This window comes from Borostomias antarcticus (assembly GCF_949987555.1).
Source record: "Borostomias antarcticus genome assembly, chromosome: 11".
NCBI classification, from domain to species: Eukaryota; Metazoa; Chordata; class Actinopteri; order Stomiiformes; family Stomiidae; genus Borostomias; species Borostomias antarcticus.
The window spans coordinates 15,826,012-15,851,011 of record NC_140244.1 but is presented as its reverse complement, the minus strand read 5'-3'; the positions used below and the strand labels follow the sequence as shown (position 1 = coordinate 15,851,011).

The 25,000-nt window shown below is 45.8% G+C and overlaps 1 protein-coding gene across 1 annotated transcript in view; it reads left to right on the top strand.

Annotated features, from left to right (window-relative positions):
- The window catches only part of LOC311315074 (piezo-type mechanosensitive ion channel component 2), a gene marked incomplete at both ends in the record, with an annotated part of 66,504 nt that overhangs the window by 25,611 nt on the left and 15,893 nt on the right, over positions 1–25,000 (top strand). Inside the window, 14 exons of the mRNA XM_084445675.1 lie at positions 758–906; positions 1,212–1,376; positions 4,974–5,015; positions 8,572–8,613; positions 9,133–9,165; positions 9,351–9,463; positions 11,164–11,288; positions 11,387–11,563; positions 12,078–12,242; positions 13,431–13,631; positions 14,677–14,881; positions 22,208–22,309; positions 22,534–22,699; positions 22,909–23,152. Of these exons, the coding sequence (XP_084301801.1) occupies positions 758–906; positions 1,212–1,376; positions 4,974–5,015; positions 8,572–8,613; positions 9,133–9,165; positions 9,351–9,463; positions 11,164–11,288; positions 11,387–11,563; positions 12,078–12,242; positions 13,431–13,631; positions 14,677–14,881; positions 22,208–22,309; positions 22,534–22,699; positions 22,909–23,152 (1,929 nt within the window). The remainder of the gene's footprint in view (positions 1–757; positions 907–1,211; positions 1,377–4,973; positions 5,016–8,571; positions 8,614–9,132; positions 9,166–9,350; positions 9,464–11,163; positions 11,289–11,386; positions 11,564–12,077; positions 12,243–13,430; positions 13,632–14,676; positions 14,882–22,207; positions 22,310–22,533; positions 22,700–22,908; positions 23,153–25,000) is intronic.

The following is a 25,000-nucleotide window of genomic DNA, read 5'->3' as shown; positions in this document are numbered from 1 at the left end:
CAGGGTCTGGACCATATCAGCACGCTCTCACAACCCTCAGGGACTGGACCATATCAGCACGCTCTCACAACCCTCAGGGACTGGACCATATCAGCACGCTCTCACAACCTTCAGGGTCTGGACCATATCAGCACGCTCTCACAACTCTCAGGGACTGGACCATATCAGCACGCTCTCAACACCCTCAGGGACTGGACCATATCAGCACGCTCTCACAACCTTCAGGGACTGGACCATATCAGCACGCTCTCACAACCTTCAGGGACTGGATCATATCAGCACGCTCTCACAACCCTCAGGGACTGGACCATATCAGCACGCTCTCACAACCCTCAGGGACTGGACCATATCAGCACGCTCTCACAACCTTCAGGGTCTGGACCATATCAGCACGCTCTCACAACCCTCAGGGTCTGGACCATATCAGCACGCTCTCACAACCCTCAGGGTCTGGACCATATTAGCACCACTGCTCGCTTGGGAAACATTATTTAAAGGGGATACAGTATATATACAGTAACCAGCATTATGTTGAATTGCCAAGAAATCTCTTTATTAGCAATGTTAAATTCAGCCTATAGATTGTGTTGCTTGCAAATGCAACCCTTAATTGAATCAGTGGGTTGAGATCTGAAAAGTCCCCTTGTCCTCATCCCTGTTAACCCCTCTACCTTCCTCCTCTCTCCTTCTTTATCCCTTACCCACTCTTTCTTCCTCTCCCTCCCTTTCCTCTTCCCCTCTCTGCCCCCCACCCCAGGTCCGTTATGACCTCTGGCGTCGGGTGCTGAAGTACTTTTGGGCGGTGGTGGTGGGCTACTCCATGGTGGTGCTCATCCTCATCTACATCTACCAGTTCAGGAGCGTGTCCGGGCTCCTCAGGCAGATCATGGGCATGTCAGAGGAGGGGTGAGGCTCACAGGGGTCACATGATCATGGGCATGTCGGAGGAGGGGTGAGGCTCACAGGGGTCACATGATCATGGGCATGTCGGAGGAGGGGTGAGGCTCACAGGGGTCACATGATCATTGGCGTGTCAGAGGAGGGGTGAGGCTCACAGAGGTCACATGATCAGGGCTGGGGATGGGAGTAGATCTCACTCATCCTGTGTCCCCGTACCTGTCTCTCTCTCCGCCGCCCCACGCTGTCTGCCCTGTCTCTCTCTCCACACTCTCCACCTTTCCTTGTGTGTTCACATCCTCTCCTCTCTGTAGTCTGCGGGACCTGGGTCTGGAGCAGTATGACACGGTGGAGCTGTTCGCCAGGATCCTGCTCCCTGCCGCCTTCCTGCTGGCCTGCATCCTGCAGCTGCACTACTTCAACAGCGACTTCCTGGAGCTCACTGACTTGGACAACGTCCCCCTCCGCCAGGGTCACAGGTCAGCCAGGACCAGACTACCAACCTACTACTAACGTACTACTACTGTCCTACTACTAACCTACTACTACTGTCCTACTACCAACCTACTACTAACCTACTACTACTGTCCTACTACTAACCTACTACTACTGTCCTACTACTAACCTACTACTAACTTACTACTACTGTCCTACTACCAACCTACTACTTACCTGCTACTACTGTCCTACTACCAACCTACTACTAACCTACTACTACTGTCCTACTACTAACCTACTACTAACCTACTTCTACTGTCCTACTAACCTACTCCTACTGTCCTACTACTAACCTACTACTACTGTCCTACTATCAACCTACTACTAACCTACTACTACTAACCTACTACTAACCTACTCCTACTGTCCTACTACTAACCTACTACTACTGTCCTACTAACCTACTTCTAACCTACCCCTACTGTCCTACTACTAACCTACTACTACTGTCCTACTAACCTACTACTACTGTCCTACTACCAACCTACTACTAACCTACTACTACTGTCCTACTACTAACCTACTACTGCTGTCCTACTACCAACCTACTACTAATCTACTACTACTGTCCTACTACCAACCTACTACTAACCTACTCCTACTGTCCTACTACTAACCTACTATTACTGTCCTACTAACCTACTACTAACCTACCCCTACTGTCCTACTACTAACCTACTACTACTGTCCTACTAACCTACTACTGCTGTCCTACTACCAACCTACTACTAATCTACTACTACTGTCCTACTACCAACCTACTACTAACCTACTACTACTGTCCTACTACTAACCTACTACTACTGTCCTACTACCAACCTACTACTAACCTACTACTAACTTACTACTACTGTCCTACTACCAACCTACTACTACTAACTTACTACTACTGTCCTACTACCAACCTACTACTAACCTACTACTACTTTCCTACTACCAACCTACTACTAACCTACTACTACTGTCCTACTAACCTACTCCTACTGTCCTACTACTGACCTACTACTACTGTACTACTACCAACCTACTACTAACCTACTACTACTGTCCTACTACTAACCTACTCCTACTGTCCTACTACTAACCTACTACTACTGTCCTACTACCAACCTACTACTAACCTACTACTACTGTCCTACTACTAACCTACTACTACTGTTCTACTACCAACCTACTACTAACCTACTACTACTGTCCTACTACTAACCTACTCCTACTGTCCTACTACTAACCTACTACTACTGTCCTACTACCAACCTACTACTAACCTACTACTACTGGTCTACTACTAACCTACTACTTACCTACCCCTACTGTCCTACTACCAACCTACTACTAACCTACTACTACTGTTCTACTAACCGACTACTACTGTCCTACTACCAACCTACTACTACTGTCCTACTACCAACCTACTACTAACCTACTACTACTGGCCTACTACCAACCTACTACTTACCTACTACTAACCTACTCCTACTGTCCTACTACTAACCTACTACTACTGTCCTACTACCAACCTACTACTAACCTACTACTACTGTCCTACTACCAACCTACTACTAACCTACTACTAACCTACTACTACTGTCCTACTACCAACCTACTACTAACCTACAACTACTGTCCTACTACCAACCTACTACTAACCTACTACTACTGGCCTACTACAAACCTACTACTAACCTACTACTAACCTACTACTAACCTACTACTACTGTCCTACTACTAACCTACTACTGCTGTCCTACTACCAACCTACTACTAACCTACTACTAACCTACTACTACTGTCCTACTACCAACCTACTACTAACCTACTACTACTGGCCTACTACCAACCTACTACTAACCTGCTACTACTGTTCTACTACTAACCTACTACTAACCTACTACTACTGTCCTACTACCAACCTACTACTAATCTACTACTGCTGTCCTACTACTAATCTACTACTACTGTCCTACTACCAACCTACTACTACTGTCCTACTACCAACCTACTACTACTGTCCTACTACTAACCTACTACTAACTTACTACAACTGTCCTACTACCAACCTACTACTACTAACGTACTACTACTGTCCTACTACCAACCTACTACTACTGTCCTACTACCAACCTACTACTAACCTACTACTACTGTTCTACTACTAACCTACTACTAACCTACTACTAACCTACTACTACTGGCCTACTACCAACCTACTACTAACCTACTACTGCTGTCCTACTACCAACCTACTACTAATCTACTACTACTGTCCTACTACCAACCTACTACTAACCTACTACTGCTGTCCTACTACCAACCTACTACTAATCTACTACTACTGTCCTACGACCAACCTACTACTAACCTACTACTACTGTCCTACTACTAACCTACTACTACTGTCCTACTACCTACCTACTACTACTGTTCTACTACTTACCTACTACTAACCTACTACTAACCTACTACTACTGTCCTACTACCAACCTACTACTAACCTACTACTGCTGTCCTACTACCAACCTACTACTAATCTACTACTACTGTCCTACTACCAACCTACTACTAACCTACTACTACTGTCCTACTACTAACCTACTACTACTGTCCTACTACCAACCTACTGCTAACTTACGACTGCTGTCCTACTACCAACCTACTACTACTAACTTACTACTACTGTCCTACTACCAACCTACTACTAACCTACTACTACTGTCCTACTTACAACCTACTACTAACCTAGTACTACTGTCCTACTACCAGCCTACTACTACTGTCCTACTACTAACCTACTACTACTGTCCTACTACCAACCTACTACTACTGTCCTACTACTAACCTACTACTAACTTACTACTACTGTCCTACTACCAACCTACTACTACTACTAACTTACTACTACTGTCCTACTACCAACCTACTACTACTGTCCTACTACCAACCTACTACTACTGTCCTACTACCAACCTACTTCTACTGTCCTACTACCAGCCTACTACTACTGTCCTACTACTAACCTACTACTACTGTCCTACTAACCTACTACTAACCTACTACTACTGTCCTACTACCAACCTACTACTAACCTACTACTACTGTCATACTACCAACCTAGTACTAACCTACTACTACTGTCCTACTACCAATCTACTACTAACCTACTACTACTGTCCTACTAACAACCTACTACTAACCTACTACTACTGTCCTACTACCAACCTACTACTACTATCCTACTACCAACCTGCTCATACTATTATCTGTACTTAACCTGGTCAGACCCCCTTGGTTAACAAAAGTTGTAAATAGGAAGGCTGCAATTCATATTTCATCCTATCCCATGCTATATCATCTCCATGGCTGCTATGTCACTCAGATGACTGTACAGTAGGGTTACACTTGCCTCCAAAAATACACTGCACTGCCACAAAAGCAGCTGTCATGGACTGGATGTGCAGTAATATAGACTAACAGAATGAATGGATGTGCAGTAATATAGACTAACAGAATGAGTGGATGTACAGTAATATAGACTAACAGAGTGTGTGATTGTTGTGTCCATGTGTTCCCCCATCCAGAGAAGACGATCTGAGGAACTCAATCAGTTTGATCTCTGAGACGTAAGAATGGTCTCTCTCTGTCTCCCTACCTGGCATGAAGGCTTGCTAGCACCTTGCTAGAACCTTTTTTTGGTTGTTCCTGTGGAAGAAACCTTAAGAAAAATAGGTTTTCTTTTACAAACCATTTTTGGTTCTTGATAAAACCTCTTCATCAAACAATTATTCTAGTAAGTAATTTCACCAGGTTCTGCCAGGAACCAAAAGGGTTTTTCACAGGTTTTTCCCATAAAAACAACCTCAGAACCCATTTGGAACTTGTTCCAAAGGGGTGAGCTGCTTGCTTCACATTGGCGCTTCCCTTCCATGGCTGTCCCACGCTGGAGAGCCTTCCCTGGGTAGAGACCGCTGACAGAATGAGATACTCACATTGGGATGAGGATGTAAAGTTGCAGATCATATCAGAGAGAGGAATAACCTACTACTACTGTCCTACTAACCTACTACTACTGTCCTACTACCAACCTACTACTAACCTACTACTACTGTCCTACTACTAACCTACTACTGCTGTCCTACTACCAACCTACTACTAATCTACTACTACTGTCCTACTACCAACCTACTACTAACCTACTCCTACTGTCCTACTACTAACCTACTATTACTGTCCTACTAACCTACTACTAACCTACCCCTACTGTCCTACTACTAACCTACTACTACTGTCCTACTAACCTACTACTGCTGTCCTACTACCAACCTACTACTAATCTACTACTACTGTCCTACTACCAACCTACTACTAACCTACTACTACTGTCCTACTACTAACCTACTACTACTGTCCTACTACCAACCTACTACTAACCTACTACTAACTTACTACTACTGTCCTACTACCAACCTACTACTACTAACTTACTACTACTGTCCTACTACCAACCTACTACTAACCTACTACTACTTTCCTACTACCAACCTACTACTAACCTACTACTACTGTCCTACTAACCTACTCCTACTGTCCTACTACTGACCTACTACTACTGTACTACTACCAACCTACTACTAACCTACTACTACTGTCCTACTACTAACCTACTCCTACTGTCCTACTACTAACCTACTACTACTGTCCTACTACCAACCTACTACTAACCTACTACTACTGTCCTACTACTAACCTACTACTACTGTTCTACTACCAACCTACTACTAACCTACTACTACTGTCCTACTACTAACCTACTCCTACTGTCCTACTACTAACCTACTACTACTGTCCTACTACCAACCTACTACTAACCTACTACTACTGGTCTACTACTAACCTACTACTTACCTACCCCTACTGTCCTACTACCAACCTACTACTAACCTACTACTACTGTTCTACTAACCGACTACTACTGTCCTACTACCAACCTACTACTACTGTCCTACTACCAACCTACTACTAACCTACTACTACTGGCCTACTACCAACCTACTACTTACCTACTACTAACCTACTCCTACTGTCCTACTACTAACCTACTACTACTGTCCTACTACCAACCTACTACTAACCTACTACTACTGTCCTACTACCAACCTACTACTAACCTACTACTAACCTACTACTACTGTCCTACTACCAACCTACTACTAACCTACAACTACTGTCCTACTACCAACCTACTACTAACCTACTACTACTGGCCTACTACAAACCTACTACTAACCTACTACTAACCTACTACTAACCTACTACTACTGTCCTACTACTAACCTACTACTGCTGTCCTACTACCAACCTACTACTAACCTACTACTAACCTACTACTACTGTCCTACTACCAACCTACTACTAACCTACTACTACTGGCCTACTACCAACCTACTACTAACCTGCTACTACTGTTCTACTACTAACCTACTACTAACCTACTACTACTGTCCTACTACCAACCTACTACTAATCTACTACTGCTGTCCTACTACTAATCTACTACTACTGTCCTACTACCAACCTACTACTACTGTCCTACTACCAACCTACTACTACTGTCCTACTACTAACCTACTACTAACTTACTACAACTGTCCTACTACCAACCTACTACTACTAACGTACTACTACTGTCCTACTACCAACCTACTACTACTGTCCTACTACCAACCTACTACTAACCTACTACTACTGTTCTACTACTAACCTACTACTAACCTACTACTAACCTACTACTACTGGCCTACTACCAACCTACTACTAACCTACTACTGCTGTCCTACTACCAACCTACTACTAATCTACTACTACTGTCCTACTACCAACCTACTACTAACCTACTACTGCTGTCCTACTACCAACCTACTACTAATCTACTACTACTGTCCTACGACCAACCTACTACTAACCTACTACTACTGTCCTACTACTAACCTACTACTACTGTCCTACTACCTACCTACTACTACTGTTCTACTACTAACCTACTACTAACCTACTACTAACCTACTACTACTGTCCTACTACCAACCTACTACTAACCTACTACTGCTGTCCTACTACCAACCTACTACTAATCTACTACTACTGTCCTACTACCAACCTACTACTAACCTACTACTACTGTCCTACTACTAACCTACTACTACTGTCCTACTACCAACCTACTGCTAACTTACGACTGCTGTCCTACTACCAACCTACTACTACTAACTTACTACTACTGTCCTACTACCAACCTACTACTAACCTACTACTACTGTCCTACTTACAACCTACTACTAACCTAGTACTACTGTCCTACTACCAGCCTACTACTACTGTCCTACTACTAACCTACTACTACTGTCCTACTACCAACCTACTACTACTGTCCTACTACTAACCTACTACTAACTTACTACTACTGTCCTACTACCAACCTACTACTACTACTAACTTACTACTACTGTCCTACTACCAACCTACTACTACTGTCCTACTACCAACCTACTACTACTGTCCTACTACCAACCTACTTCTACTGTCCTACTACCAGCCTACTACTACTGTCCTACTACTAACCTACTACTACTGTCCTACTAACCTACTACTAACCTACTACTACTGTCCTACTACCAACCTACTACTAACCTACTACTACTGTCATACTACCAACCTAGTACTAACCTACTACTACTGTCCTACTACCAATCTACTACTAACCTACTACTACTGTCCTACTAACAACCTACTACTAACCTACTACTACTGTCCTACTACCAACCTACTACTACTATCCTACTACCAACCTGCTCATACTATTATCTGTACTTAACCTGGTCAGACCCCCTTGGTTAACAAAAGTTGTAAATAGGAAGGCTGCAATTCATATTTCATCCTATCCCATGCTATATCATCTCCATGGCTGCTATGTCACTCAGATGACTGTACAGTAGGGTTACACTTGCCTCCAAAAATACACTGCACTGCCACAAAAGCAGCTGTCATGGACTGGATGTGCAGTAATATAGACTAACAGAATGAATGGATGTGCAGTAATATAGACTAACAGAATGAGTGGATGTACAGTAATATAGACTAACAGAGTGTGTGATTGTTGTGTCCATGTGTTCCCCCATCCAGAGAAGACGATCTGAGGAACTCAATCAGTTTGATCTCTGAGACGTAAGAATGGTCTCTCTCTGTCTCCCTACCTGGCATGAAGGCTTGCTAGCACCTTGCTAGAACCTTTTTTTGGTTGTTCCTGTGGAAGAAACCTTAAGAAAAATAGGTTTTCTTTTACAAACCATTTTTGGTTCTTGATAAAACCTCTTCATCAAACAATTATTCTAGTAAGTAATTTCACCAGGTTCTGCCAGGAACCAAAAGGGTTTTTCACAGGTTTTTCCCATAAAAACAACCTCAGAACCCATTTGGAACTTGTTCCAAAGGGGTGAGCTGCTTGCTTCACATTGGCGCTTCCCTTCCATGGCTGTCCCACGCTGGAGAGCCTTCCCTGGGTAGAGACCGCTGACAGAATGAGATACTCACATTGGGATGAGGATGTAAAGTTGCAGATCATATCAGAGAGAGGAATAAGCTGTTCATGACATCATCTCATTCAACCAATCACACAGAGAGTTAACATGATGCTCTGCTCTGCTGTGTGTATGTAGTTGTAAAACACTTGTCTTGTCTCCTCAGGATCAAAGAAAATATTGAGAAGTTCCAGAAAAGGTAAGAATCTAGTTTGGAGTCTAGAATGAAAATGAGCTTTACTGGCCTAAAGTCCTGTCCTCTGGTTCTGAGGATCTTCAAAGGGACATAGAATCAACTTACAGTTATTTAATTCCAGGACTATAATCTGTGTCTGTCGAGCCCACCATGGACGAAGTAAAATCAGATTGTGTTTCTACTGGCAGGCTGGTGAAGGAGCAGCATGAGGGTGTGGAGAGCCAGGAGACGCTGGCCAGTGCCGGGCTGTCGGCCTCCTCAGGGAGGAAGTCTGAGGAGCAGGATGAGGAGGAGGAGACAGGTACAGTATCTGCTCTGTTACTGCTCTGCTGAGTTCTTCTTCTTCGTCGCGTGGGTTCGTTGTTACGTCCTCTCCCCCCAGGCTCAGGGCCAACGGGCTATCCTTTTACCACCTCAAGCTGGGGTACACCTCCAGGAGCCATTTCACCGTTTCATCATCCACAACCGTCAGGCCATGCATTCTGTTGGGTGTCCGATATATCATACCCTCCTGGATGACATGGTCTGCGGTTTGTTCTTCAGCGCCACACTCGCACACCGCACAGGATAGCAAGCCCCATCTGTGCATCGATGAGCGGAAGCGTCCAACGCCGGTCTGGAAGTGATTAAGCCTCACCCACACCGGTCTGGGTAAATCCATCCCGGTAGGGGAAGGGCCGGCAGCCGGGATAAAATCACAGAGTCTGGAGGTGTTCTCCTCCCACTCCGCACGCCAGATGTAGTCCACCCATCCTGCCTCGCTGATGTTAAGATCTCTGCATTGCTGCAGGAGATCCCGTGCGGCAGGCTCAAAAGGGTGTATCAACTCAACGCCGGGGAGGCTCCACTGTTGCAGTGAGCCTGTCGTGGAGACGGTGGTTAGGCTCCACGGCCCGGCAGGCGAGTTCTTGTGCGGCGGAGGCCAGCGGGCTGGATGCCTGCAAGGATTGGAAGGTTGTCCAGAGGAGTGACACAGGCATCCTGTCACGATGTGCAAGGCTTCGTTGATAGGCAGATCGAAGAGGGGGGTGTGAGCGCTGCGGCACCACACTGGTGCGCAATATTCACTGGTGGAGTAGACCAGGTCTAGGGCTGCTGTGCGCAGTGTTTTTGCACCGGCGCCCCAGCCTGATCGGACCAGTTGCCTCATCAACGGCACACGAGCTGTTAACTTCTTGCGCAGTGACTCGAGGTGTCGGCAGAATGTGAGCGACCTGTCCAATGTCATGCCGAGATAGGATGGTTCGGCGCAGTATGGCAGGAGCTCACGTTTGGCTTCCTTGTTGTTAAGGTGGAAGGCCGCCGACACCGTCTTTGCCTCGCTGAGCTTCAATCTCCATTTCCGGAGGTATGCCGCTAGCGTCCGCATGTCCTGGCTCAGGGTCTCCTCCACGGCCTGCCAGTCTCCAGCGGAGTTCACCAGCGCAAGGTCGTCTGCGTAGGCGTACTTCCTGGAGACTGTGATCAGCAGGTCATAGGTGTAGATGTTATAAAGGAGGGGGGCCAGGACAGATCCCTGGGGGACGCCGTTCTAAAGGCGTCACAACCTGCTTTGCTGTCCGCTACTGGTGGTGAGGGTAAAGCTGCGGTTTTGGACAAGCTCCATGATCAGCTTGCAGGTGCCATACGGAGTCGTAGGTAGCTGTCAGGTCTATAAAGATGGCCCCAGACTTATTTTTGGCCGAAAAGCTGTCCTCGATGCCCTGAGTCATCAGAGTGACTTGATCTACGGTCGATTTCCTGCGTCGGAACCCGGCCTGCTCCTGTGGGAGCAGCAGGTCGATGATTGGTTCAACGCGGGCACGCTGAATTCATGACTCCACATACAGTAGTTAAGTCTATTAGGCTCAGTGAGTCCTGTCGATCACATCACATCCTATCCTCTTTCTCCCCGGTATATATGTGTGTGTGTGTGTGTGTGTGTGTGTGTGTGTGTGTGTGTGTGTGTGACAGGTTGCCCGGCGGAAGGTGTTGGTAACTGGGTCCTGGTTGTGGACCAAGCTAGCCTGTTCCTGCTGCAGGGCCTGCAGGGCCTCCACCGGGCCCAGGAGATGGGCTGGAGGCTGCTAGAGATCCACAGCCTCAAGATCGTCTCCACTGGCATCATCTGGGTCTCCCTACAAGAGGTCAGCTTGTGTGCCGGTGTGTGTTTGTGTGTGTGTGTGTGTGTTTGCACCCACACAGGTAGTTTGTGTGTGTGTGTGTGTGTGTGTGTGTGTCCCAGGTCTCCCTGATGAACTTCCTGTTCCTGTTGGTGTGGGTTCTGGCCCTGGCCCGGCCCGGGCTGCGGCCGCTGGCCTCCAGCGTGTCCTGCGTCTGGGCGTGCGTCATGGTGGTGTGTAAGATGATGTACCAGCTCAAAGCCATCAAGCCTCAGGAATACTCCTCTAACTGCACCGCGGTGAGTTCACCTGCATGACTGCTGCCAGACACATAGGCTGTGTCCGAAATGCCTGCTACCTGCTACTATGACCTGCTCCGCTATAATGAAACTGTTAAAACTAAGATGCCTGGATAAATAAATAAATTTTCGAAACGATATATTTGACAGAATATAACCAGAATATAAACTAACCACAGGTTCGAGGTCTGGGTAACTGAACGCCTTTTCGCCTCAGCGTAACGACGTAACCCACGCATTCCCGTCACCTGACTCAAGTAGCATGCTACATTTTTCTCGCCTGCTATATCGTTTTTGTGGAGTATTAGGTACTATATAGCATGCTACTTCTCGCCTGCTATATAGCAAGTAGCAGGCATTTCGGACACGGCCATAGAGGCCAAATGTGGTTTGGAAATGTATGTGTGCGTGTACTTTTAACATTTTTAAATGTTAGTGTCTGTGTATGTGTGTGTGTGTGTGTGTGTGTGTGTGTGTGTGTGTGTGTGTGTGCGCGCGCGTGTGCTCGTGTCAGAGTCTGGAATCAGCCAACATGACAGGTGTGGCTCTGGGTCCGGTTCTGGGAGGGAACATGGCAGAGCTGTTGAGGAGGTCGGTTCTGTACGTGGAATCCGTGGATCCGGCTGTGTGGTGCGGAGCGCTGAGGAAGTGCGAGGGCCGGATCCTGCCCTGCCTCCGGGTAGAACCACCACCCCACACACACACTCACCACCCAACACACAACCCCCCACACACACACTCACCACCCAACACACCACCCCCCACACACACACTCACTACCCAACACACACCACCCCCCACACACACACTCACCACCAACACATCACCCCCCACACACACACATACATTCACCACCCAACACACCACCCCCCACACACACACTCACTACCCAACACACCACCCCCCACACACACACACTCACTACCCAACACACACCACCCCCCACACACACACTCACCACCCAACACACCATCCCCCACACACAATCACTACCCAACACACACCACCCCCCACACAGACACTCACTACCCAACACACCACCCCCCACACACACACTCACTACCCAACACACACCCTCCCCCCCCACACACACACTCACTACCCAACACACCGCCCCCAAACACACACTCACTACCCAACACACCACCCCCCAAACACACACTCACTACCCAACACACCGCCCCCCAAACACACACTCACTACCCAACACACACCACCCCCCCCACACACACTCACTACCCAACACACACCACCCCCCACACACACACTCACTACCCAACACACCACCCCCCAAACACACACTCACTACCCAACACACTGCCCGCCAAACACACACTCACTACCCAACACACCGCCCCAAACACACTTACAAACACACTCACACACAGATCTGTAAGCTGAGGGTCCTGCAGTTCTCTGGTTCTATGTGTTTTGTAACAGGTCAGATTCCAACCACCAATTGCATAGGAACCCAAACATTTCCACGAGACTGAAGGAGAATCCCTGGAGGAAACATTTGGGCTTTTCAGTCACACAGACAGGGCTTCTCTGCTACTGTACATATACAGGCCCGTAGCCAGCCTCGTGGAGGGGGAGGGGGGTTCGTTTTTTTCCATATCGTTTCAATTTGTTGACGGGGGAGGGGACAGATTATTTTTATTGTTGGGCGATTTGTTGACGGGGGGGACGGGGGGCGCGGACCTTTTGTCTTAAATTCTGGACCTTTGGTCGTGAGGGGGGGATCGTTCGATCCACCCGATCCCCCCCCTGGCTACGGGCCTGATATTGATCACGTTTTTCGTGGTTTGTGGATGGTTCCATTAATGGGGTTCTAAGGGTTCATGTTCTTTGTTCTGTGGTCCGTCAGAACCACCTGATGGTTCTGGGCCTGCTGTTGTTTGAGGTGACCGTGCACCGTCACCAACTCCACTACCGTCTCCGTAACGACCTGAAGTCCCCACCCTTCAGCATCATCTTCCATGGCATCACTCGGCAACACCTGGACCACGGCCTCCTGCCCTGCCTTAAATACCTGGCCAACTACACCTTCTACAAGTTTGGACTGGAGGTACCAGATCATCCTGTTGAGAATATTATTCAGGAGTAAAACCAGGTTTATCAGAACTGCTCTTCATGTCTACTACACACCTGAAGTACCAGAAACACATAGAGATAATTCTTTATTATAGATTAGGACTGGTCTGTAGGAGCAGATTAGGACTGGTCTGTAGGAGCAGATTAGGACTGGTCTGTAGGAGCAGATTAGGACTGGTCTGTAGGAGCAGATAAGGACTGGTCTGAGGAAGCAGATTAGGACTGGTCTGTAGGAGCAGATTAGGACTTGTCTGAGGAAGCAAATTAGGACTGGTCTGAGGAAATAGATTAGGACTGGTCTGTGGAAGCAGATTAGGACTGGTCTGAGGAAGCAGATTAGGACTGGTCTGTAGGAGCAGATTAGGACTGGTCTGTAGGAGCAGATTAGGATTTGTCTGTAGAAGCAGATTAGGTCTGGTCTGTAGAAGAAGATTAAGATTGGTCTGTAGGAGCAGATTAGGACTGGTCTGTAGGAGCCGATTAGGCCTGGTCTGTGGAAGCAGATTAGGACTGGTCTGTAGAAGCAGATTAGGACTGGTCTGTATGAGCAGATTAGGACTGGTCTATAGAAGCAGATTAGGACTGGTCTGTAGGAGCAGATTAGGACTGGTCTGTAGGAGCAGATTAGGACTGATCTGTAGGAGCAGATTAGGACTGGTCTGTAGGAGCAGATTAGGACTAGTTTGTGGGAGCCGATTAGGACTGGTCTGTAGGAGCAGATTAGGACTGGTCTGTAGAAGCAGATTAGGACTGATCTGTAGAAGCAGATTAGGACTGGTCTGTAGGAGCAGATTGGGACTGGTCTGTAGGAGCAGATTAGGACTGGTCTATAGAAGCAGATTAGGACTGGTCTGTAGGAGCAGTTTGCCTGCAGTATCTGATGTGAGAATGTTCTCAGTGTGATATCACTGGTCTTTAGCCGTCTGTAAGCGTGTGTGTGTGTGTGTGTTTTTGGTTGGCTGTGTTCCACAGTTGCTCCATTCTGCGTTCTCTCCATCCTGTCCCTACGTTCCTCGCAGGTGTGCTTTGTGGTGGCGGTGACTGTGATTGGCCAGCGGATGGATTTCTACGCGCTGCTGCACTCTTGTGCCCTATTGGCTGTGCTGTCTCGGCGCCGCAGGAAAGCCATCGGGGAGGTGTGGCCTAAGTACTGCTGCTTCACCGCCACCCTGATGATACTGCAGTACCTACTCTGCATTGGCGTGCCCCCCGCCCTTTGCCTTGGTACGACACACACACACACACACACACACACACACACACACACACACACACACACACACACACACACACACACACACACACACACTCACACTCAATATACATTGTTTCTCCAAGCAAGGGATGCAGTCTATCATAGTGCACTGTGCTTTGTTACTGGCAATCATGTTAGTACACATGCCTGTAGTCTGTATAGTAATGTAGGCTGGCCCTCTCTGGAGGCACGTACATTACATCAGTTCATTGCTCTCTCTTTGTATGGGCCGTCTCACCAGACCCTACCACCACACCTACCTCCTTGATGAATTTTAGTAGACACACCAGACAACTAGGGGGCAGATGTACATACATTTGCAAGCGCAGTGCATACAGCACCTTTTGGGCAGTCTGCAGAAAACGGGCACTGTGCGTCTTCAGTTTGCGTTGAATGGACAAAGCCTATGCTTCATTGCGCCATCAGCGCATGTCACTACCCTCAAATCGTAATGTGTGTGGGGGAAATCTTGCAATAGGCCTACGCAGTCTTGCCTTGTCCATAATTAGGCTACCTCTGTGTTATTGGTTGCTTTAAATTATAGAGAATCTTGATTCTCATGGTTTACGAGTTCTCTAGGTGCGTATTGACAAACTCCAAGCGGCCTGTCATGTGCCTTTTACTGAGGAGAAGCTGGACACGCTGACCCTCGGGTTCCTGCTCACCTCCCTGGCCAAGGCCCGTTTTCCCCGATTGCTCAGTTTGGCCAGGTCTAGGAAGATTCTTGGTGGTTCCACACTAATGATGGAGGCCACTGTGCTCTTTGGGACCTGTAAAGCTGCAGGAATTTTTCCATACCCTTCTCCAGATCTATGCCTTGACACAATCCTGTTTCTGAGTTCTGGAGATAATAGACCTTTCCAACCTGTCCATCACACCGAGAATAATAACCAATACAGTTGCATGATTTTTTAAGAATGCGCCTCTTGCGACAGTGCCGCCATGATGTCCCACAAACAAAGCTTGTCTCCCGTTTTTGTGTTCATAGATTAGACATTAGATTGAAGAAAATAGTTCTTATAAGATCTATAGATGCCCTTGGGGAACGTGCAGTAACAGTAATGATCAGAGATATGTAGAGGCTACAGAAACCTAAAACACAGTTAGAAAAATGTTTAAAGTGGATTAAGGCTTGTGGAAGGCCCCATACACAGTTAAATGTGAAGACAGCTTTGCTCCTAGAACCTTTAGTTCACTACCCATATCTAGCAGCTACATGCTACCACAGCTACATGCAATCACAGTTAGCTAACCGTTATAGTCAACACTATTCTAGCATGTTACACCATTAAAACATAGAGAAAACCGCCTTGCAGTCTGCTGTACCATAATGTTATAAGAAAACAAGCTGTACAATACTCCACACCTCCCTCCACACATCAGTTTACAGCAGCGCCGACATAAAAAGCTATGAAACTAGTAGGCTAACGTTAGGTGCTTGATGTATAGTAGCTAATTAGCCCGTAGCTAGTAGACTAGTTAACAGATCATTCTCACAGGCTTATTTTCTAATAATGGATGCCACTAACTTACTCACCCTGCTTTACATGTGCAATTAGACTCCACGATTTTGTACTGATAAAAATAAAAAATAAAAAAAATAAAATACAGCAATATTGTCAGGAATCCTTGAAAGAATCATCAGGTAGGTTATGTGCTGTTCAGGACATTTTAGTAAAGTGCTGCAAAGCTTGTGGGCCATAGCAACAGTAACTAGGGGGGGGGGTTGGAACTTGCCTCCTGAATAGGAAAGGTCCATTTCTGTGACTCCATGGCTTGGACTTGCTCTGACATGCACACTGGGAGTATATAGGCAGGTGTTGGCCATCCCCAATCATGTCCAATCAATTGAATTTACTACAGGTGGACTCCAGTTAAGTTAAACTCAATCAGTATCAGTGGAAACCTTTAGGCCTACATGACCACAATAATCCGATAATTGGGAATAAAAAGGTGTTTACTTTAACCTCAGTAATGTGATCATAGGAAAACCCTGGTTTACATGATTAAATTAGGCTGGTTGGATTTCTTTCCAAGATCATGACGTACTGTAGCCTAAAACTCAAAGTTCCAGTTATTTTCAAAACTATCAGTCTTGTTTTCAACATGACCTTATTAAATGTCACCATTTGCATAGGCTACTTTCTCCCATCTAGGACATGAAGGATGTTCATGTCCTTCATTTGCATAGGGTACTTTCTCCTATCTAGGAGATGAAGGATGTTCATGTCCTTCATTTCATTGAGCATGAAGTTGGTTTCATTTTCACTCCAAAAATGAATCCTACCACTACCGCTCAGCATGTTTGCTGTTGTATTTGACTGCATCCGCTCGTGTTCTATCTACAGTACATCCGTTTACACACGCGCAGATGCAAAACAAAAGAAACCTATAGGCTACATGCGCCGAATAAAACGTACTATTGGGCAAACAGATAGGTGTGCTTATCAGATTTTTCATAATCCTATAATGGTTTTTATCCTATAAAGCATATCGCATTATGCTGTTGATTGATTGATTGATTTTATTTATTTTAAGACAGGCACAAGGTACAGTAGACATTTACCCTATATAATAGGGAGAGATGCACTGTACAAGGTTATAGCTAAACAGCTAATTTCCACCCGCAGTCCCTGGGCAAATAAATATACAGTCTTAAAATAGTGGGACAAATAGTACACAGTAGGAAAGTTACATACATAGAAGGAATACAAAAAAGTTATGTAGCAAAGATTTCACTCATCCCTATACCCACATCCCAACCTCCCCAGACCCTTAAAAAACAAACCCTAGGTACAGCCTGTTTACATGACCGCTTGAATAATCTGGTAACTCCATAAATCAGATAATGATCAGTTTATTCGTGCGCATGTAAACGTGCTCACAGGCTGTGTGCTCACGTGGGTACATTATGATAATTTACATTTTGACTTTTAATCGGCCTTATTTAGCACAAATGTCTAAAAAAACTATTTTGTATAGAATTTTGAGACAAAAAATGAACTCAATCTATTATAGAATAAGTCTGTACGGTGAAAGGGGTGTGCAGACTTTCCGGCTTAGTTATGCAATTAGTATGAATATAAATATGATTATTATTATTATTCTCCTGGAGTATGTTTGTCTACCGGCTAAGAACATTTATAAAGCAATAAATTACATTAAATTACATTTTCAGAGTAAGAGAGGCTAAAAACATCATAGGAGAGACATGGCAAACACTGGTGTTTGTCTGTGTGTGCGTGAATGTGCCTGGGCCCAGATAGAGGCAGGAATAGGGGTAGGGAGGGGGTAGGAATGGGAAACGGACCCGGGTTAGGGTGAGGGGAGGGGGATCTGAGCCCAGGACTGGTGTATGTCTGTGTGTGTGTGTGTGAGTGTGCCTGGGTCCAGGTAGAGGCAGGGGTCGGGGGTAGGGTGGGGGTAGGAAAAGCACACTCGGCTGGTTATCAAAGTTAATTTCCATAATGGTAATTAAGGTTATATTAATCTGGTGTATGCGTAACAAGATCACACCTGCTTTTAAAAGGCAGAGAAATTTCATCACAAAACAGACATACGACAAAATTACAACTAAAACAGGCGCTACAAACGACAAAATTACACCTAAAACGGGCGCTTACATGTTATATTTGCCTTTAGGACTGTTGTTGTTTGAGGCCCGTTTGACCTCTTCAGGATTAGTCAAGTCTGCTTTTCATTATTATTGCACCATTCAAATATGGAACAGCTCCCGGCGTTGTGCCGAAGTGTCCTTGAGCAAGACACTGAACCCCAAAACCGGTAAGGTGGTGTAGTACCTTGTAGGCTACTGTCGCCTCACAGCAAGAAGGTTTCTGGGTCTTTCTGTGCAGTTTGCATGTTCTCCCCATGTTTGCAAGGGTTTTCTCCCATATAACCCAATACAAAAAACATGCAGAAGAGCAGATGCTCTTCAGTCCAGTCCCTGACCAGGACCTGGACTGGATACTTGGACTTGGTCCCCGGGCGCCATGAACGATGGCTGCCCACTTCTCCTGGCTGCTCCTCGAGGAGGACGGCTTGGATGGGAGAAATGCAGGGAACAATTTCCACCGGCGACGGCCGAAAAGTTACATGTGTGTGCCGTGTCGCCGCTCACTGTGTGCAGTGTGTGTCACGTCTGGCTGAATAAAGACCCACCCATCTCTGGTGCTGTATTTTTTTTTTTAAAGTTAAGTTTGTATAGAAATGTAATATTTTCTTACTAGTGTGTTCAACTTGAAAGAGTGCCATTAGGACAATTCAAAGGACTGACGTTTTGTGTGTCGGCTGTAAGCCGACACACCATGAAGAGGGAATCCTATTTGTCGCGCCATTATTAAGCGTACGGACTGGACTGAGGACATCATCAAAAATGCCCGTGTTTGCGGTGCCCATTTTATATCAGGTAAGTTATTTTGACTACCTGGTTTCACTGGAATGTCTGGTTGAAATGTAGCCCTTCTCAGTCCCGTTGTCGCATTTCGCTCGCTCATGCCAGACAACAGTCCTTTGCTGGTCCATTCACTTTGCCGTCAAAATAAATCGGTGTCGGCCTAGTTAGGAGAGGCGCTCATATTTACAAATGTCAGATAAACATGAAACTTCACTTACCTAAGCAAAAGTGTCTATTTTAACAAATGCTGGGTTGAAGCTTCAAAGCACCGCCACGACCACAGAAGAAGACTACCTCGGGAAAATAATTTCACTCGGACAGAACGCGTCTAAATAAGTTATTTATTGGTAGTGCCGAGGCTTCAAAACCCATCATTTGTTAAAATAGACCCGTTTGCTTATGTAAGTGAAGTTTCATGTTGATCTGACACTTGTAGAGCGCCTCTCCTAACTAGGCCGACACTGATTTATTTTGACGGCAAAGTGAATGGACCAGCAAAGGACTGTTGTCTGGCATGAGCGAGCGGAATGCGACAACGGGACTGAGAAGGTCTAGTTGAAATGTAGAGTAATATCTGAAGTAAACAGTAACCTATAACCTGGCTGCACGCTAAGCTAATGCTAAGTTCAGGAAATTAAGCCCAATGATAGCTAGCTAACGTTAGCTAGTGCTAGCTAACACGCTAGCTAGTGTTAGCTATCTAACTCAAGGCCCGAGGAGTTGGAGATACTGTGCACATTCTCTCAAAGTGCTTTAGCTAAGGTTAGCTACTACAAGCTAGCTAGTCCTTGTCACCAACACTTGCCTCACAACGTACGTAGCTAAACTATTCACACAGCAAGCAACGTCAGCTGACTGGGACTGTCTCGTGAGTAGAATAACCAGTGTTGTGAAATACATTTAACAACTGGTCAGTTGATATGTTGCATAGCAATCGAGCAGGACAATATCATTAGGGCTAGGTTAGGTAGCTAGCAAAGTCAGCTTGCCCAGCTGGTATGGTTATAGGCTCATTCCTATGGGACAGTGTAGTAGTTTGTGATCTGGCAATGGGTTGACTAATCACTAGATCAATATTTTCAGTTGGGGATAGGACTACAACACCACCTGTACTGTGGCACCAGGAATCTGCTCTGACCACTGTTTTTATTCACCACCATATCATGTTATTATGCAGATTAAATGTAGCCTACTGTATGTCTACGCGACACAAAACAAGGCTTTATATAAATGTTATTTTTGGCTAATATTTTAATGCACTATTTTAATGCACTATCTCCCTTCTGTTCTGTTGCAGCTTTGATGCTGGGATGCCTGGTGTGGTTGAGGCCAGAGAATACCGTGATGCAACACCAGTCAGGTGTCGGCTGCTGTGCAACGCTGATGTCCAGCCCCCCCAAAGATGGTCTTCAGGTGCAAGCCCCACCCGGACTGGACATGGCCAGACAGCAGTATCTGATCATGGATGGCTGTGACTGTGTCCATGATACGGGCAGTGCAATTACATAACATGTCAAGTATACTGTACAGTAGTGTACAGTAGTGCAGAGTGATTTCTCTATTGTATAGACAAGGTGTTCAATTGCTCAAGTCAGGTGTTGATTCAAGTGTACAGTGGTGCAGAGTCAGTTCTCTATTGTATAGACAAGGTGCAAGGTGTCACATGTTCACTTCTGTTATGATGAGGCTCAAGACATCACTTGCTTCCTGCCAAAGAGTAGCTCGGAAGAAGCCCTCTGCCAACCAGCAGCTCAGAAGAAGACTGTCTGTTTATAGTACTCTGGTTGTACTATACATAGGCTCTCACTCTAATTATAACAATGGCACACATGCCACCTCCTGGACCAACAAGTGAACACGTGACACCTTGCACCTTGTCTATACAATAGACAACTGACTGCACCACTGTACACTCGAACACTCGAACCAACACCTGACAACACTTGAGCAATTGAACACCTTGTCTACACAATAGACAACTGACTCTGTACTACTGTATACATGTGCATTACATGCCTCTCTTCTTAACAAAGATGGTCACAACCACAACATGTCCTGAGAGCACATGCAAAATAACAACTTATGGCTACTTTTAATGTGCATGTCTGTATGTTTAATAAAGCATTTAGGAAAAGTTTCAATCAAGACTTGAGTTTTTCCTATTCTCTTGAGTACTATGTTTATTCATGATATTATTACAATTGACCTTTCAAGTCTGCCTACACTTAGGTTACTTAGCTAAGAACCATTTTAATTACAATTTACTTCTAAGGGCAAATACTTTACTTTCATATCTTCATATCAATATAATATCAAGATCCTAGTAGATGTCCAAATAAACCACTGTGTCCTGGGTCTACTTTTTCACCAACTAAAGGGAAGTGCAAAACAGCAAGTCATGACCTTTATCCAGAAACAAAAGTTGAACCCATTGCAGCAAAATAGCTAACATTACAGGGATCATCAGTGTAACTGCTTTAGCCACTGACCGCTACCATTAATGTTATGGAAGCTGCTGCTAGTTGTTGTGAGCCCATGAACTTACTGGCTATCCCGCTCTCATTGTGCTGGATTAGCATTGGAAGCATTGGAACTGATGTGTCCAGGTGACAAGACCCATCTTTATTTATCAGACATTACCGTCCTGCCAGTCCCGCACAGAAACCAGCCAGCCAACACAAACAAGCCAGGCTGGACCTGGCCTGGTTGTGTATTGTGTGCATTTTGTAAGCAGGACTCCTAGAGATATGTGTCTCAATGGGACTCCATTAATAGTGGTTCAACTGAAAGGGAGGAGGGGAAGATGCTTCTGACGGTTTTGGGACAGAGCCGTGTTCTGATCTCCTCTTTTCCAACCTTCCGTCCATTTCTCTCCTCTACTCCTCCTCTCATTGGTCAGACTACCCCTGGAGGACGTCCAACCAGCCCCTCACCTCCAACCTCATCAAGTGGTTCTACCTGCCAGACTTCGCCATGCGGCCCAACCCAGGCTTCATCTTCTGTGAGTCCAGCTCATCCTCTTCTCTCCTGTAGCACTCAAACACAAGAACCTCACATATTTATTTTCCAGGATGTGGTTGATAGTACTGTTGATCTCCTATTTTCTTTTGTCACTTTTGATGACTGTTGAATCTTTTAGATCATAATACCATCAATCTGAGGTCCCAGCATGGGAGCATACAAAGCTGGGCTGACATGTTGAACCCCCTCTCTTCCTGTGTGCAGACGACCACTTCCTGCTGCTGTGCTCGGTGCTGCAGTGGCAGGTGTTTGAGGACGAGAACGGCGCAGCCGTGCGGCTCCTGGCCGGGGAGAACGTGGAGATCAGCCGGAGCCTGGACCCCCGCTCCCTCAACCAGTACACCCCTGTAGACAACTTCCTCCACTGCAGGTCAGGGCACACACACACACACATACACACACACACACACACACACACACACACACACACACACACACACACACACACACACACAGTATACACAAACACACACACACTAGTACAAACAGGCATACAAACATACACACACATATACACACACACACACACACAATAGTACAAACACACACTGCTCATTCCCTGTGCTTTATCTCTCCTAGGTCGTACCTGGACATGGTGAAGGTGTTTGTGTTCAGCTACTTCTTCTGGATGGTGCTGTGTCTCATCTTCATCACCGGCACCACGCGCATCAACATCTTCTGCCTGGGCTACCTGGTGGCCTGCTTCTACTTCATGCTGTTCGGGGGAACCCTGCTTCTGCAGCCGGTGCGCTACGTCCTGCGCTTCTGGGACTGGCTGATCGGCTACACCTGCCTGGTCATCGCCATGAAGAACCTGATCTCTGTGAGTGGAAGGCTCTGATATACACTGGTCTCCTGACCACAGTGCTCAGTCTCACAGTCGGTCTGCTCCCTCCTCTCTACTGTCCCTCCTGTGTGTGAAAAACATATCTCCATGTTCACTATGACATCTATAAATAGAGACTTGGCATTCTTAATTTGGAGCTGAGAAATGCACGGCAGTCCTTCTTTTCTGACATCATCACCAAAAACAATAATAATGCACGTGTTTTGTTTACCGCTGTCGATAGTGACAAACCCTCCTGTGTCACTAACAATATGTATTGTCCCAGTGTCCACTTAAAATCAATACTATGACACAATTTTATCCGATCAACCATAAAACCCTGGAGGACATTATACAATATCTGAAATTCTCCTCCTGTTGCCTTGATATTCTGCCTACAGGCTTTTTCAAAAATGTATCTAACTGCATGGCCCCTGATTTACTACAAATTGTAAACACATCTCTTCTTTCAGGTGTGTTCCCACAAACCCTGGAAACTGCAGTCGTCAAGCCACTCTTAAAAAATAATAATGTAGACACCTCACAAATGAACAATTATAGGCCCATATCAAACCTCCTATTTTAAGTAAAATCATTGAAAAAGCAGTTTTTCAACAGCTTAACAACTTCCTGGCACTAAATAATTGTTTTGATGTCTTCCAGTCAGAATTTCGACCACATCACAGCACCGAGACTGCTCTTGTTAAGGTCTTCAATGACATCCATTTAAACACAGACACAGAATCTCAGTCTTAGGGGCGAATTCACTAAAGGATTGCGCAGCTTTTCCTGACGCAAAGCCTGTGCAAATAAGTCAAAAATTATGTTTGCTATTCACAAAGCCCTCGCAAAGGGTGAAATACGGTGTTAACTGCGTTGCGTTCGTCATTGCGTTTCTCTGCGCCGGTGTTATTAGCTGATATTTAAATTAGTTAATATGGGCGGAGAATGTTCCCCTTTCTATGCAAATGAACGTTATTGCAAAACCCGCCCAATTCACAAAGATCGGCGCAAATTGCCTCACGCAGTTAAAGTGAAATTAATTGCGTTTTCAGAGACGTGGTGGTATTTAAGCGCAAGGGGTGTGTCGCGGCCAGCCTTTCCGCTGATCATGGCAGCAGTGATTGTTGCGAGGCGAATTCGGCATCGCAATGCCAGGCATGTTGTTCGTGAGAGAATATTTAGAAGAAGGTCACTTTTTGATTTAACACTAGAACCACCGCGGTAGCTGTTTGGACACCAGAGCGCGCAGCTCTTCAGCCAACTGGAGGATGAAGTCACGTCTGGGGAGGCTCAGTTGACTATGCGTCTCTCCACCCGTCCCCAGCGAGTCCAAGCTCCCCCAATGAATAATACTTATTTATAATAGCCTACATAGCACGAAACTGTGCGTATAATAGTCTATACGCGAAACTGCGCATTCCCTATATGTGTGTGCATTGAACGGCTGGGGGCCGATATAGGTATAAATAAATAAAAACATAGCCTAGACAATATTTTTGTTATTTGAATGGTCTTGAAAATATTTGGCTTTTGTATCATAGGTGACGGCAGGTATCATCTTCAGCCATGGATGATGACTCCCGTGCGTAATCCTTCCAACGTTGGAGAGGCGGCGTACAACCGGGCTCACATCAGGACGCGCGGTGTGATTGAGCGCACATTTGGAATCCTGAAAAGCCGTTTAGATGCCTAGATCGTACCGGTGGGGCAATGTTATACACTCCCCCAAAAGTATGCCAGATCATCGTGCTGCAACTTGCATAACATAAAATGACAATTTTTCCTTTGTTCGTCTTTTCAAATCATTCCACCTCCGTTTGCAGTCTTCCGCGTTTACACACA